This window comes from Chiloscyllium plagiosum, unplaced genomic scaffold (assembly GCF_037043375.1).
Source record: "Chiloscyllium plagiosum isolate Xiang-an unplaced genomic scaffold, Cpla_swu_hap1 HiC_scaffold_19, whole genome shotgun sequence".
Classification (NCBI taxonomy): domain Eukaryota; kingdom Metazoa; phylum Chordata; class Chondrichthyes; order Orectolobiformes; family Hemiscylliidae; genus Chiloscyllium; species Chiloscyllium plagiosum.
In genome coordinates this window covers 76,140,212-76,157,924 of record NW_028270157.1, presented here as the reverse complement: position 1 = coordinate 76,157,924, position 17,713 = coordinate 76,140,212, and the positions used below count along the sequence as shown (strand labels likewise).

At 46.2% G+C, this 17,713-nt stretch overlaps 1 protein-coding gene across 1 annotated transcript in view; it reads right to left on the bottom strand.

Annotated features, from left to right (window-relative positions):
* Window positions 1–5,903: 5,903 nt before the first annotated feature.
* LOC148146813 (putative G protein-coupled receptor 139) overlaps window positions 5,904–17,713 on the bottom strand; it is a 41,928-nt gene continuing 30,118 nt past the window's right edge. Inside the window, exon 2 of the mRNA XM_087996919.1 lies at window positions 5,904–6,811. Within this exon, the coding sequence (XP_087853045.1) occupies window positions 5,904–6,811 (908 nt within the window). The remainder of the gene's footprint in view (window positions 6,812–17,713) is intronic.

The following is a 17,713-nucleotide window of genomic DNA, read 5'->3' as shown; positions in this document are numbered from 1 at the left end:
TTCCACGTATGGAGTCAGCTATTACGAAGGGGCATAAATTAAGGGGGGGTAGGTATAGGAAAGACGTTAGGGGTAGGTTCTTTACTCAGCGAGTCGTGAGTTCATGGAATGCCCTGCCAGTAGCAGTGGTGGACTCTCCCTCATTATGGGCATTTAAGCGGGCATTGGATAGGCATATGGAGGATAGTGGGCTAGTGTAGGTTAGGTGGGCTTGGATCGGCGCAACATCGAGGGCCGAAGGGCCTGTACTGCGCTGTATTCTTCTATGTTCTATGTTCAATCATGTTCCACCTGCCAGCACCCGGCCCTTATCCCTCCAAACCCTTCCTATTCATATACCCATCCAAATACCTCTTAAATGTTTCAATTGAACCAGCCTCCACCACTTCCTCTGGCAGCTCATTCCATACACGTACCACCCTCTGCGTGAAAAAGTTGCCCCTTAGGTCTCTTTTATATCTTTCCCTTCTCACCCTAAATCCATGCCCTCTTGTTCTGGACTCCCCGACCCCAGGGAAAATACTTTGTCTATTTATCCTATCCATGCCCCTCATAATTTTGTAAACCTCTATAAGGTCACCCCCTCAGTCTCTGACGCTCCAGGGAAAACAGCCCCAGCCTGTAGAGCCTCTCCCTATAGCTCAAATCCTCCAACTCTGGCAACATCCTTGTAAATCTTTTCTGAACCCTTTCAAGTTTCACAACATCTTTCCGATAGGAAGGAGACCAGAATTGCACGCAATATTTCAACAGTGGCCTAACCAACGTTCTGTACAGCCGCAACATGACATCCCAACTCCTGTACTTAATACTCTGACCAATAAAGGATAGCATACCAAACGCCTTCTTCATTATCCTATCTACCTGCGAATCCACTCCAAGGTCTCTTTGTTCAGCAACACTCCCTAGGACCTTACAATTAAGTGTATAAGTCCTGCTAAGATTTGCTTTCCTAAATGCAGCACCTCACATTTATCTGAATTAAACTCCATCTGCCACTTCTCAGCCCATTGGCCCATCTAGTCCAGATCCTGTTGTAATCTGAGGTACCCCTCTTCGCTGTCCACTAACCTCCAATTTTGGTGTCATCTGCAAACTTACTAACTGTTCCTCTTATTCTCGCATCCAAATCATTTATGTAAATGACAAAAAGTAGGGGACCCAGCACCAATCCTTGTGGCACTCCACTGGTCACAGGCTTCCAGTCTGAAAAACAACCCTCCATCACCACCCTCTGTCTTCTACCTTTGAGCCAGTTCTGTATCCAAATGGCTAGTTCTCCCTGTATTCCATGAGATCTAACCTTGTTAATCAGTCTTCCATGGGGAACCTTTTCTTACTGAAGTCAATACAGATCACATCTACCGCTCTGCCCTCATCAATCCTCTTTGTTACTTCTTCAAAAAACTCAATCAAGTTTGTGAGACATGATTTTCCACGCGCAAAACCATGTTGACTATCCCTAATCTGTCCTTGCCTTTCTAAATACATGTACATCCTGTCCCTCAGGATTCCCTCCAACAACTTGCCCACCACCGGGGTCAGGCTCACTGGTCTATAGTTCCCTGGCTTGTCTTTACCACCCTTCTTAAACAGTGGCACCACATTAGCCAACCTCCAGTCTTCCGGCACCTCACCTGTAACTATCGATGATACATATATCTCAGCAAGAGGCCCAGTAATCACTTCTTTAGCTTCCCTCAGAGTTCTAGGGTACACCTAATCAAGTCCTGGGGATTTATCCACCTTTATGCGTTTCAAGACATCGAGCACTTCCTCCTCTGTAATATGGACATTTTGCAAGCTGTCACCATCTATTTCGCTACTTTCTGTATCTTCCATATCCTTTTCCACATTAAATACTGATGCAAAATACTTGTTTAGTATCTCCTCCATTTTCTGCATCTGACACAATGGCCGCCTTGCTGAGCTTTGAGGGGCTTATTCTATCCCTAGTTACCCTTTTGTCCTTAATGTATTTGTAAAGAAAAACCCTTTGGATTCTGCTGAACTCTATTTGCCAAAGCTATCTCATGTCCCCTTTTTGCCCTCCTGATTTCCCTCTTAGGTATACTCCTACTGCCTTTATACTCTTCTAAGGATTCACTCGATTTATCCTTCTTCAGTAAATCACAGCTCCTTCACTTGACCACTTCCTCCCTGCCTGACAGGCACATACTTATCAAGGACATGCAGTGGCTGTTCCTTGAATAAACTCCACAATTCAATTGTGCCCATCCCCTGCAGTTTCCTTCCCCATCCTATCCATCCTAATTCTTGCCTAATTGCTTCTTAATTGCCTTTCCTTCAGCAATAAGTCTTGCCCTGTGGTACATACCTAACCCTCCCCATCATGAAAGTAAACATAACCGAATTGTGGTCACTATCACCAAAGTGCTCACCTACCTCCAAGTCTAACACCTGGCCGGGCTCCTTACCCAGTATCAAATCTAATGTGGCCTCGCCCCTTGTTGGCCTGTCTACATACTGCGTCAGGAAACATTCCTGTACACTTTAGGGTGTAGGTTTGCTCACTGAGCTGTAGGTTTGATATCCAGACGTTTCATTACCTGGCTAGGTAACATCATCAGTAGTGACCTCCAAGTGAAGCGAAGCTGTCGTCTCCTGCTTTCTATTTATATGTTTGTCCTGGAACGGGTTCCTGTGGTTTGTGGTGATGTAATTTCCTGTTTGTTTTCTGAGGGGTTGATAGATGGCATCTAGATCTATGTACTTGTTTATGGCGTTGTGGTTGGAGTGCCAGGCCTCTAGGAATTCTCTGGCATGTCTTTGCCTAGCCTGTCCCAGGATAGATGTGTTGTCCCAGTCGAATTGGTGGGATCTCCGCTATCAGGATTCATAGCAGAAGCAGTAATGCAAAGGCTAGAACAAACAGCCCTACCAACCATCAAACCAAAAATCTGGGTTCGCTACGTAGATGACACCTTTGTCATCACAAAACGAAACAAGATAGCAGAGACATTTAACATCATCAACAATACCCTCACAGGCATAAAGTTCACCAAGGAGGAAGAAACCGACAATAAATTCGCATTCCTGGATGTCACAGTCGAAAGAACGGACAACGGAGAACTACAAACCTGTGTATACAGAAAACCGACAAACACTGACCAAATACTTAACTACACCAGCAACATCCCAACACACACAAACAAAGCTGTATCAGAACATTATTCCAACGAGCCACCACACACCGCAGCACAGACGAACTTTGGAAAACAGAGAACCACCTATACAACGTATTCAAGAAGAACGGATACTCAAAAAACACAGTGCGCAGATTCCTCAGGAACAAACCACGACAAGCAGACCAAACACAGCCAGAAACCCTAACCACCTTACCATACATCAAAGAAGTCTCAGAAATGACAGCCAGACTACTAAGACCCCTTGGAATCCTAGTAGTACACAAACCCACCAACATTCTCAAACAAAAACTAACAAACTTAAAAGACCCCGTACATCCCATGGACAAAACCAACGTCATCTATAAAATTCCATGCAAGGACTGCCACAAACACTACGTAGGACAAACAGGAAGAAAGTTAGCCACCAGGATACATGAACACGAGCTAGCCTCAAAAAGACACGACCCTCCCTCCCTCGTAGCCCTACACACAGATGAAAAAAACCACCATTTCGACTGGGACAACACATCTATCCTGGGACAGGCTAAGCAAAGACATGCCAGAGAATTCCTAGAGAATTCCATGGGCTCACCGATCTCGGGACTCATAGCAGAAGCAGTAATGCAAAGGTTAGAACAAACAGTCTTACCACAAATTCAACCCAAACTCTGGGTCAGATACGTTGATGACACCTTTGTAATCATTAAAAACACGGAAATAAAGAATACACGCCGGATCAGCAACTCCACACGCACAGGAATCCGATTCACGAGAGAAGAAGAAAAGGACAACCAACTCCCATTCCTAGACGTGATGGTACAGAGAACACCGAACGGAGAATTCACCACTAAGGTACACAGGAAAGCCACACACACAGACTAAGTCCTGAACTATGAAAGTAACCACCCCAACACACACAAACGAAGTTGCATCAAGACACTATTCAAAAGGGCCACAACACACTGCAGTACACCAGAACTGCAAAAAGAGGAAGAGGAACACCTATACAAGGTATTCGCCAAAAATGGATATCCTCGCAATTTCATCAACAGATGCCTAAGGGAAAGACAACAGAACGAGGACATGCCGCAATCCAAAGGACTAGCCACACTACCATACATCAAGAACATCTCTGAACTGACAGCCAGACTACTGCGACCACTAGGACTTATAACAGCACACAAACCAACAGCCACTCTCAGACAACAACTCACCAGAACGAAGGACCCGATACCCAGCATGAACAAAACTAATGTAGTGTACAAAACCCCTTGATAGGACTGCACAAAACACTATATAGGACAAACAGGAAGACAGCTAACGATCCGCATCCACGAACATCAACTAGCCACGAAATGACACGACCAGCTATCCCTAGTAGCCACACACGCAGACGACAAGCAACATGAATTTGACTGGGACAACACTACCATTATAGGGCAAGCGAAACAAAGAACAGCCAGGGAATTCCGAGAAGCATGGCACTCATCCACAAACTCCATCAACAAACACATAGACCTGGACCCAATATACCGGCCACTACAGCGGACAGCTGGAACTGACAACCGGAAGCGGCAGGGACAGGCCACTATAAATGCCGGAGGAAACACCACAGAAGCGCTTCACAGGAGGCTCCCAAGCACTGAGGATGTCACGTAGACAGGGGACGAAACGTTTGCAACAAAAACTTCCAGCTCGGCGAACAGAACCACAGCAACGAGCACCCGAGGTACAAATCTTCTCACAAACTTTGAATTCCTAGAGGCCTGGCACTCTAACCACAGCGCCATAAACAAACACATAGATCTAGATGCCATCTATCAACCCCTCAGAAAACGAACAGGAAATGACATCACCACAAACCCCAGGAACCCCATCCAGGAGAAAGATATAAATAGAAAGCAGGAGACAACAGCTTCGCTTCACTTGGAGGTCGCCACTGATGATGTTACCTAGCCAGGTAATGAAACGTCTGGATATCAAACCTACAGCTCAGCGAGCAAGCCTACATCCCTAAACCTCAACCTGAGCTACAAACCTTCACAAACCTTACAAACTCCTGTACACACTGGGCAAAAACTGACCCATCTAAAGTACATGAACTTTCGTGTTTCCAGTCAATATTTGGAAAGTTAAAGGCCCCCATCACAAGTCCCCTGTTACTCTTGCTCCTATATAGAATCATCTTTGCCATCTTTTCCTCTACAGTTCTGGAATTATTCAGAGGCCTATAGAAAACTCTCAATAGGGTGACCTCTCCTTTCCTGTTTCTAACTACAGTCCATACTACCTCAGCAGACGAGTCCTCAAACGTCCTTTCTGTTAACGTAATACTGTCCTTGACTAACAATGCCATACTTCCCCCTGTTTTACCATCTTCTCTGTTCTTACTGAAATAACTAAATCCCGGAACCTGCAACAACCATTCCTGTCCCTGCTCTATCCATGTCTCCGAAATGGCTACATCATCGAAAGCCCTGAGGACCCGGACTTTGGGCTGAATCTGTCTCTCTCCAGCTCAGCCTCTTCGACACAATAATAAACAAAACTATATATTGATCTGCTCCTTGACACTTTTTAATGAACATTTTTATTTTTTTACAAATTGAAGTTATAGATTCCGTTGTTGGAATGGTGCCTTTTCTTACTGGCCCCTGAGTTAAAACCAGCACAACCCTCAGTCTGTTACCACAGCGACAGGCTGCTTCATTGCTGAAACCGTGAACTGAAATGTGAAAATCCCGGGTGGATTGATTAATGAATGAGTTTGATTGACTGATGAATTTGGGTAAAGGGATATTTCAGCACATTCTTCAGCTGCTGCCTGAACTTAGTCTGGGTCACGGCATAAATCGCGGTGTTTGTGCAGCAACTGAGGAGCTGCAGCATGAAGCCCAATTCCTGCACAAAGAGATGTAGATATACAGGGGAATACACAATCCAGTCTATCCGGTACCATAGAGTAAACACCGTTAGCGTTGACCACAACAGGATGAAATTAGACGAGATTACAAACAGTAAAATGATGGATTTTGTTCGATTTTGCATTTCTGTGTCAGACTGAGCGTCTCCATTGGTGTGAGAGCGGAGTCTCCTGCGGGCTCTGCTGGTCACTAAAATGTGTCTGACGGTGAAAGCGTTGAGCAGCAGAATCAGCAGAAATGGAAGAACAGGGTTTAGAATGTAATGAAGGAACTCGATTGTGACCCAGACGGGAGAGTCAAGAACACCGTATGCAAAATCACAAAACCAGGGAGTGTTCTCCAGCAAATACTGACATGTGAGCATAAAATACCAGAAAATGTTCTTTAAACAGCTCAGCACAGTCACTGCTCCCAGAGCCACAGCCGCCGTTTTCTCACTGCAATATTTACTTTTCAGCTTCTGGCAACAAATGGCCACAAACCGATCAAAGGTGAAAGTGACGGTGAACCAGACAGAGCAGTCAGTGACTGCATAAAGCAGGACGGCGTGGATATTACAAATGCGGACCCAAGTCAGGAAATAAAACTCTTCCTGGTACATAATGGGAATGTGTCTCAGTATCAGATCGAGGATAATGACCAGGAGATCTGCTGCTGCCATGGCCCCCAGGTAACGTCTGACACATGGAGACAATCCACAATCTTTATAAAGCAGGACATAGATCGTCACTACGTTAACTGTGAGGGAGGAAAACAAAAACAAATACACATGAGCCTGGAGACAAAGTTGAGAATCTAAAATTTGAATTTAAGTTGTTATCAGAAGCAACAAGTCAATTTTTTTGATTAAAATGGCTTTTCAATTTAAAATAACATAACAAAATGGCTTTAGAATTTTCTAAGACACTGTGAATTTGAACTAATACTTTACTGAGTTGGTTCTATTTCGAGATAAGGCAAACAATGGAATTTTCATAAAATGAATACTGACATATTAATTGACCATTTGAACTAACCTTGAACTGCTACTATGACATGATGATTTACATAATTAAGACCCCTTTCCCAGGGAATATCATTGGATTAGCCTGTTGTCAATCATTACATTTGATTGATCTTTTCTTGTGAATAAGGCTGCGCTGTCTCCTAAAAAAAACACATAAATAATGTGTAATTTTTTAATGTAGTTGCGCTATTTCTCCACAGAACACAGAAGTTTTTAATCTCTGTGTTGCTAGACAAATCTGTGCCAGGCTGCCTTAATTTTTTAAACTGGTAACCTTGTTTTAAACAGATTGCACTCCGAGTGATTCTTTTGACCGATCTTGAACCAAGGGCCCCCCCCCCCCTCCCCTGGAGAGACCATATCTTCAAAATGACCATTTTGACTGAAGATCCATTGAGATTTTCAAATGTGTCACTGTATTCAGAGATATTTTGAAATAATTGGAGCTTAAATGACAATCATAAAGTTCTGAAGTATCCTTTTAAAATGAGGTAAATCACAAGAAAGACTCTCACCCCCAAACAACCCAGCCAACAACCCAGCATGGATAAAAAAAACTTATCTGACCGACTCTTAACAGACACTGAGAAGGACATCTTAGTAAGAGAAATAAATTACAACTTCCAGGATTCAGACAAGAAAGATTTCTTAGCAGCATTAGAGACAACCCTGAAAGACAACCAATTCACAGAGGAAACCTATCAAACCATCAGACAGACAGTCGCACCAACATGAAACAGGAAAAAGGAAGGAAACACACTCAATACGCAAGAAAGGAACGTGCTAGAAAGTTTAAAAAAAACATTGTTATCCTACCTGCAGACAAAGAATGCTTGACATTCATTTTAAATCAAAGAGACTATATTGAGAAAGTGAGCGCACTACTTGCAGATACCAACACTTACCAACAAGTGGCAATAGACCTGACCCCACAACTACAGAACCGCATCACAGCCCTACTCAAAAATCTTCAGAAATCTGGATAAATAAATAAGACCAACTTCCAAAAAATGAAACCAGAAATATCTAACACACCACGCTTTTACAGATTACCCAAAATTCACAAACCAGGAGTCCCCCTCAGACCCATAGCTACCCGTAACACGAACTTATGGATTGGCCAAGGAGTTACACCAAAGACTAAAACACTTACTAGAAGACTCACACCACTCTATCCAATCCACCCAAGAATTCCTGAAGATCATCAAAGACACCAAAATAGAAGAGGATGAAATAATGGTCTTTTTTGATATAACAGCTCTGTCACATCTATCAACGTTAACCTGGCCAAGGAAACACTGATTACATTAGTAGCAGTAATGCAGAGACTCGAACAAACAGCTCTGCCAACCATCCCACCCAAACTTTGGGTCTGCTACTTCATCGCAAAATGGAACAAATTAGAGGAAACCTTCAAGACCATCAATAATACCCTTACTGACATAAAATCCACTAAAGAGGAGGAAACCAACAACCAACTGCCATTCCTAGATGTCACAGTAGAACGAACAGCCAATGGGGAACTTCAAACCAGCGTCTAGGTTTTTAAGAGGGCATTGGATAGGTATATGGAGGATAGTGGGTTAGTGTAGTTTAGGTGGGCTTGGATCGGCGCAACATCGAGGGCCCAAGGGCCTGTACTGCGCTGTATTCTTCTATGTTCTATGTTCTATGTCTACAGGAAAACAACACAAACAGATCAAATACTGAACCATAGAAGCAATCATCCCAACATCCACAAACAAATCTGTATTTGAACATTATTTCAATGAGCCAACACACACTGCAGCACAGAGGAACTACACAGAGCAGAGAAAAATCACCTATACCGTGTGTTCAAAATGAACGGCTACCCAATGAACACAGTCCGCAGATTTCTCAGCAACAAATCCCAACAATCAGACAAAATATGTCCAGAAACCCGAGTCACTCTCCCCTACATCAAAGACATCTTGGAAATGACTGCCAGAGTGCTCAGACTCTTTGGCATCATGGTATCCCACAAACCCACCAACTCACTAAAACAGCAGCTGATAAACCCTCTATACAGATAACTCGCAAAATTGTATCACCACAGAAAATTACATTACCACAGGAAATGACATCACCAACCCAAGGAAACCTAAACACATAAATGGAAAGCGGGCCATGCCACTAGTGCTTCATCTGGAGGCTCACTGAAGATATTACCTAGTATGGTGACGAAACATCTGAAAATGAACCTTTCAGCTCAATGAGCAAACCTACATCCACACATCCATAAGAGCAGAATGTCAGTTATATGATGTGCAGGGGAATGTCAGTTGTAGAATGTGATAGTGTTATAAATTCCACATCACAAAGACCCTTCAGTCCATCAAGTTTGATGAGATCCACTCAGCCTCGTGGTGGAAGCCTTTCCCCAAACTCGTAATAACTGGCACTTCACACACAGTATCAATAAGATTAAGCCAAAACCTTTATCATTTGATGTAAGATCCTCATTTATGATCAAACACATGTCATCCCTTATTTGAAAATTCCTCACGTCCTTTTCATTTTTATATAACCCCCTCAGCGATAAAATGTTCTGGACGTTCCATTCTCAATATCGTTCATCCTGTCATGGAGTCTCTCTAATGTCATTAAATCATTTCCAATTACCTCGATGGATGCAGTGAATTCCACAATATTTGGTGATAAAACAATGAACATTCAGAGAGTGCCTTTCATTCAGCTTTTGAAGCCATTATTCCCTGCTCCATTTTCACCTTTGTTTCTTCACCAGTCAAAATGAACAATAATCTGACATTATCATACTCTCAGAATCAGGCCTGATGGGTAATGGTTCATGAAGCCCCATCACCATCCCTGGGTATATCCCTGGGTAAATCAGTTCTCCTCGATAGTGACAGCAAATCGGAGGAAGTGTTGAGGGTGACAAGGAGACAGAACATACTCTGGGTGTGGTACTTCAATGTCCATCAGCAACAGAGTCTCCTCAGACCCCATCACCGACTGAGCAGGATGAGGCCGAAACTACACCGCAACCAGAATGTGGCATGTGATGAGTGAACTAATAAGAGGAAAGTATTCTCACTAAACGACTTGTCACAGCTGTACCTGTTCCTAACAATATCTAATGGAGAGCCCAACACGCAATCCTGGAGGAGGGAAACTCATCCTCATATTGAAGATATTGTCCACTGGGATAAATTAATCTTCATCAGTTTAATAGAAACTAACATCAGCAGTGATACAGCAACCAGTGCTTGTTCCTCAGCTATTAGAAACCAATATCAATAGTTTAGACAAATGGAACACATGTATTCCAACTAAATTTGTCAAGGACGCTAAGAAGGGAAGGAAGAAAGTTATCAAGAGGAGGCAGAGAAACTGTAAATGGATAAGCAATGGACAATATAAGTTGGTAACTGTGAATCTGCATTGTTCAGGAAGAATAAAAGGCTGTGTATCACAGAAGCGGAGAGAGGTGACATGACAAAGGAAGCACAGACATAGAGCAGACAAAGGAAGCACATGGTGAGGACAGTGCAGGAGAGAGAGAGAGGACCTGCACAGTTACTGCCTTTGCTGCTTTTGAATTCATGTGTCGCTGGACATTGGAGTGCGTCTGGGAAAATTAACAGTGAATTTCACAACTAATCTTGGAGGAACCAGTTTGGGTGAAGTTCAGATAAGTTCATTGTTGTTTTAAGTCTCCAAGAGAATCAGATAAGTTCATTGTTGTTTTAAGTCTGTCCAAGAGAAAGGCTGCAGTAGTGAGTACAGTGGGTTATTTCTTGATTATAAGTTTTTGGAGATAAGTCTATTGATTAAACTTAAAATACAAGCCATAACTATTAATTTAACCTGGTGCAGTGTTTTTAAAGGAATAAGACAGTGTTATTTTCTGGGTCTGTAGATTGTGAAGGAGCAAAAATGGCCTTTGCAGTGATATGTACTTCTTGTCAGATGTGGGAGTTTAAAGAGAGTTTAAGGGTTACTGCGGATTATATCTGCCATAAATGCATAAATGCTGTTGGATGCAAATCTAATCAGAGCGAATGGAGAGACTGATAGAAGCGATGAGGAATTTGCAACAGCAACAGTATGTGATGGATGGCAGCTTAAGGAAGGGGGGAAAAGTTTCAGACACAGTCACAAAGATGGGTTAACTCCAGGAAGGGTAAGAGAGGTAGGCAGCTGGTGCAGGAGGCTTTTGTGGATATCCCCATTTCAAACAGGTTTGCTGTTTTGGAAAATGTAGGGGGTGATGGATTCTCAGGGGAACGTAGCACCAACAGCCAAGTCTCTGGTATTGAGACTGGCTCTAATGCAACGAGGGGTACGTCAGGTTCCAAGAGATCAATTGTGTCAGGGGATTCTGTAGTCAGAGGTACAGACAGACGTTTCTGTGGCCAGCAGTGAAAAAGCAGAATAGTGTGTTGTTTCCCTGGTGTCAGGATCAAGGATGTCTCAGAGAGGGTGCAGAATGTTCTCACGGGGGGAGAGGGGCCAGCAGGAGGTCATTGTCCACATTGGAACCAACAACATTGGAAGGGAAAAGGTTGAGACTCTGAAGGGAGATTACAGAGAGTTAGGCAGACATTTAAAAAGGAGGTCCTCAAGGGTAGTAATATCTGGATTACTCCCAGTGCTCCGAGCTAGTGAGGGAAGGAATAGGAGGATAGAGCAGATGAATGCATGGCTGAGGAGCTGGTGTATGGGAGAAGGATTCACATTTTTGGATCATTGGAATCCCTTTTGGAGTAGAGGGGACCTGTACAAGAAGGACGGATTGCACCTAAATTGGAAGGGGACTAATATACTGGCAGGGAAATTTACTAGAACTGCTTGGGAGGATTTAAACTAATAAGGTGGAGGGTGGGACCTAGGGAGATAGTGAGGAAAGAGATCAATCTGAGACTGGTACAGTTGAGAACAAAAGTGAGTCAAACAGTCAGTGCAGGCAGGGACAAGGTAGGACTAATAAATTAAACTGCATTTATTTCAATGCAAGGGGCCTAACAGGGAAGGAGAAAGTGAGGACTGCAGATGCTGGAGATCAGAGCTGAAAATGTGTTGCTGGAAAAGCGCAGCAGGTCAGGCAGCATCCAAGGAACAGGAGAATCGACGTTTCGGAAGGGCTTATGCCCAAAACGTCAATTCTCCTGCTCCTTGGATCTTGGATGCTGCCTGAGCCAAACAGGGAAGGCAGATGACCTCAGGACATGGTTAGAATCATGGGACTGGAAACATTGCAATTACAGAAACATGTCTCAGGAATGGGCAGGACTGGCAGCTTAATGTTCCAGGATACAAATGCTACAGGAAGGATAGAAAGGGAGGCAAGAGAGGAGGGGGAGTGGCATTTTAGATAAGGGATAGCATTACAGCTGTGCTGAGGGAGGATATTCCAGGGAATATTCCAGATGAACAGTTCATCCACTTTACTAACACCTTCCACCCCGACCTCAAATTTACCTGGACCATCTCAGACTCCTCCCTCTCCTTCCTAGACCTCTCCATCTCTATCTCGGCGACCGACTCAACACAGACATTTACTACAAACCGACCGACTCCCACAGCTACCTAGATTACACCTCCTCCCACCCTGCCCCCTGTAAAATCGCCATCCCATATTCCCAATTCCTTCATCTCCGCCGCATCTGCTCCCAGGAGGACCAATTCCAACACCGAACAACCCAAATGGCCTCCTTCTTCAAAGACAGCAATTTCCCCCCCGACGTGGTCGACGATGCCCTCCACCGCATCTCCTCCACTTCCCGCTCCTCCGCCCTTGAACCCCGCCCCTCCAATCACCACCAGGACAGAACCCCACTGGCCCTCACCTACCACCCCAGCAACCTCCAGGTACAGCATATCATCCGTCGTCATTTCCGCCACCTCCAAACGGACCCCACCACCAAGGATATATTTCCCTCCCCTCCCCTATCAGCGTTCCGAAAAGACCACTCCCTCCGCGACTCCCTCATCAGGTCCACAACCCCCACCAACCCAACCTCCACTCCTGGCACCTTCCCCTGCAACTGCAAGAAATGCAAAACTTGCGCCCACACCTCCCTCCTCACTTCCCTCCAAGGCCCCAATGGATCCTTCCATATCCATCGTGAATTCACCTGCACCTCCACACACATCATTTACTGCATCCGCTGCACCCGATGTGGCCTCCTATACATTGAGAAAAAGGCCGCCTACTTGCCGAACGTTTCAGGGAACACCTCTGGGACACCCGCACCAACCAACCAAACCACCCCGTGGCTGAACACTTTAACTCCCCCTCATACTCCGCGAAGGACATACAGGTCCTTGGCCTCCTCCATCGCCAGACCCTGGCCACACGACGCCTGGAGGAAGCGCGCCTCATCTTCCGCCTGGGAACCCTCCAATCATATGGGATGAATGTAGATTTCTCCAGCTTCCTCATTTCCCCTCCCCCCACCTTATCTCAGTCCCAACCCCCGGATTCAGCACCACCCTCTTGACCTGCAATCTTCTTCCTGACCTCTCCGCCCGCATCACCTCTCCGGCCTATCACCCTCACCCTCACCTCCTTCCACCTATCATATTCTCAGTGCCCCTCCCCCAAATTCCCTCCCCCCCTACCCTTTATCTCAGCCCGCTTAGCACACCAGCCTCATTCCTGAAGAAGGGCTTATGCCCGAAAATTCGATTCTCCTGCTCCTCGGATGCTGCCTGGCCTGCTGTGCTTTTCCAGCAACACATTTTTCAACTCTGGTCTCCAGCATCTGCAGTCCTCACTTTTTCCATAGTGAAGAAGGTGTTTGGTATGCTTTCCTTTATTGGTCAGAGTATTGAGTACAGGAGTTAGGAGGTCATGTTGCGGCTGTACAGGACATTGGTTAGGCCACTGTTGGAATATTGCGTGCAATTCTGGTCTCCTTCCTATCGGAAAGATGTTGTGAAACCTGAAAGTGTTCAGAAAAGATTTACAAGGATGTTGCCAGGGTTGGAGGATCTGAGCTACAGAGAGAGGCTGAACAGGCTCATAGAGCATCTTTATTCCCGCCCACCTTCCAAGGACACCTTCGCACACCTCCAATACACTGCATCCACCTGGACACCCTGCACTGGCCTATTACCTGCCCTCGACCTCTTTATTCCCAACTGCCGCCGGGACATTAACCCCCTCAACCTGTCTACCCCCCTCCCCCACTCCAACCTCTCACCCTCACAACGCGCAGCCCTCCAATTCCTCTGCTCCAATCCCAACCTCACCATCAAGCCAGCAGATAAAGTGGTAGTCTGGTGCACTGACCGCTACACCGCTGAAGCCAAACGCCAACTCGAGGACACCTCTTCCTACCACCCCCTCGACCATGACCCCACCCCTCATCACCAAACCATCATCTCCCAGACCATACAGAACCTCATCACCTCAGGAGATCTCCCACCCACCGCTTCCAACCTCATAGTCCGGGAACCCCGCACTGCCCGGTTCTACCTCCTTCCCAAGATCCACAAGCCTGACCACCCTGGCCGACCCATTGTCTCAGTATGCTCCTGCCCCACTGAACTCATCTCTACCTACCTCGACACTGTCCTATCCCCCCCTAGGCCAGGAACTCCCCACATACGTTCGAGACACCACCCACACCCTCCACCTCCTCCAAGACTTCCATTTCCCCGGACCCCAACGCCTCATCTTCACCATGGATATACAATCCCTCTACACCTCCATCCGCCATGACCAGGGCCTCCAAGCCCTCCGTTTTTTCCTCTCCCGACATCTCCAACAGTACCCTTCCACCGACACTCTCATTCGTTTGGCCGAACTGGTCTTCATCCTTAACAATTTCTCCTTTGAATCCTCCCACTTCCTCCAGACCAAAGGGGTAGCCATGGGCACACGTATGGGCCCCAGCTATGCCTGTCTCTTTGTTGGCTACGTAGAACAGTTGATCTTCCGTAATTACACCGGCACCACTCCCCACCTCTTCCTCCGCTACATTAATGACTGCATTGGCGCCACCTCGTGCTCCCGCGTGGAGATTGAGCAATTCATCAACTTCACCAACATATTCCACCCTGACTTTAAATTTACCTGGACCATCTCTGACATCTCCCTCCCCTTCCTGGACCTCTCCATCTCCATTAGTGAAGACCGACTTGACACTGACATTTTTTACAAACCCACCGACTCCCACAGCTACCTGGATTACACCTCTTCCCACGCTATCTCCTACAAAAATGCCATCCCGTATTCCCAATTCCTCCACCTCCACCGTATCTGCTCCCAGGAGGACCAGTTCCACCACAGAACACACCAGATGGCCTCCTTCTTTAGAGACCGCAATTTCCCTTCCCATGTGGTTAAAGATGCCCTCCAACGCATCTCATCCACATCCTGCACCTCCGCCCTCAGACCCCACCCCTCCAACCGTAACAAGGACAGAACGCCCCTGGTGCTCACCTTCCACCCTACCAACCTTCGCATAAACCAAATCATCCGCCGACATTTCCGCCACCTCCAAACAGACCCCACCACCAGGGATATATTTCCCTCCCCACCCCTTTCCACCTTCCGCAAAGACCGTTCCCTCCGTGACTACCTGGTCAGGTCCATGCCCCCCTACAACCCACCCTCCCATCCTGGCACCTTCCCCTGCCACCTATGGAACTGTAAAACCTGCGCCCACACCTCCTCCCTCACCTCTATCCAAGGCCCTTAAAGGAGCCTTCCACATCCATCAAGGTTTTACCTGCACATCCACTAATATCATTTATTGTATCCGTTGCTCCCGATGCGGTCTTCTCTACATTGGGGAGACTGGGCGCCTCCTAGCAGAGCGCTTTAGAGAACATCTCCGGGACACCCGCACCAACCAACCACACCGCCCCGTGGCCCAACATTTCAACTCCCCCTCCCACTCTGCCGAGGACATGGAGGTCCTGGGCCTCCTTCACCGCCGCTCCCTCACCACCAGACACCTGGAGAAAGATCGCTTCATCTTCCGCCTCGGAACACTTCAACCCCAGGGCATCAATGTGGACTTCAACAGCTTCCTCATCTCCCCTTCCCCCACCTCACCTCTCTTCCAGCTCAGCACTGTCCCCATGACTTGTCCGGACTTGTCCTACCTGTCTATCTCCTTTTCCACCTATCCGCTCCACCCTCTCCTCCCTGACCTATCACCTTCATCCCCTCCCCCACTCACCCATTGTACTCTATGCTACTTTCTCCCTACCCCCACCCTCCTCTAGCTTATCTCTCCACGCTTCAGGCTCACTGCCTTTATTTCTGATGAAGGGCTTTTGCCCGAAACGTCGATTTCGAAGCTCCTTGGATGCTGCCTGAACTGCTGTGCTCTTCCAGCACCACTGATCCAGTGACAGGAAACAAAGAGTAGGGATAAATGGCTCCCTTTCGCAATGGCAGGCGGTGACCAGTGGGGTACCGCAGGGATCTGTGCTGTGACCACAGCTTTTTACAATATATATTAACGATAAAGAAGATGGTATTAGTAATAACATTAGCAAATTTGCTGATGATACAAAGCTGGGTGGCAGGGTGAAATGTGATGAGAATGTTAGGAGATTACAGGGTGACCTGGACAGGTTAGGTTAGTGGACAGACGCATCACAGATGCAGTTTAATGTGGATAAATGTATGGCTATCCACTTTGATGGCAAGAACAGGAAGGCAGATTACTACCTAAATGGAGTCAATTTAGGTAAAGGGGCAGTACAAAGGGATCTTTGTAGTCAATGAAGGGAAGCATGCAGGTACAGGAGGTAGTGAAGAAGGCTAATAGCATGCTGGCCTTCATAACAAGAGGGATTGAGTATAGAAGCAAAGAGGTTCTTCTGCAGCTGTACAGGGCCCTGGTGAGACCACACCTGGAATACTGTGTGCAGTTCTGATCTCCAAATTTGAGGAAAGACATTCTGGCTATTGAGGGAGTGCAGCGTAGGTTCACGAGGTCAATTCCTGGAATGGCGAGACTATCTTACGTTGAAAGATTGGAGCGACTGGGCTTGTATACCGTCAAGTTTAGAAGACTGAGAGGGGATCTGATTGAGACATATAAAATTATTAAAGGATTGGACACTCTGGAGGCAGGAAACATGTTTCCACTGATGGGTGAGTGCCGAACCAGAGGACACAGCTTAAAAATAAGGGGTAGGCCATTTAGGACAGAGATGAGGAGAAACTTCTTCACCCAGAGAGTGGTGGGTGTGTGGAATGCTCTGCCCCAGTGGGCAGTGGAGGCCCAGTCTCTGGATTTGTTTAAGAATGAATTGGATTGAGGAATCAAGGGTTATGGAGATAAGGCAGGAACAGGATACTGATTGAGGATGATCAGCCATGATCATATTGAATGGTGATGCAGGCTCGAAGGGCAGAATGGCCTACTCCTGCACCTATTGTCTATTGTCTATTGAAAAAGTTGCCCCGCTGTTTTCCCTGGAGCGTCAGAGGCTGAGGGGTGACCTTATAGAGGTTTACAAAATTATGAGGGGCATGGATAGGATAAATAGGCAAAGTCTTTTCCCTGGGGTCGGGGAGTCCAGAACTAGAGGGCATAGGTTGAGGGTAAGAGGGGAAAGATATAAAAGAGACCTAAGGGGCAACATTTTCACGCAGAGGGTGGTGCGTGTATGGAATG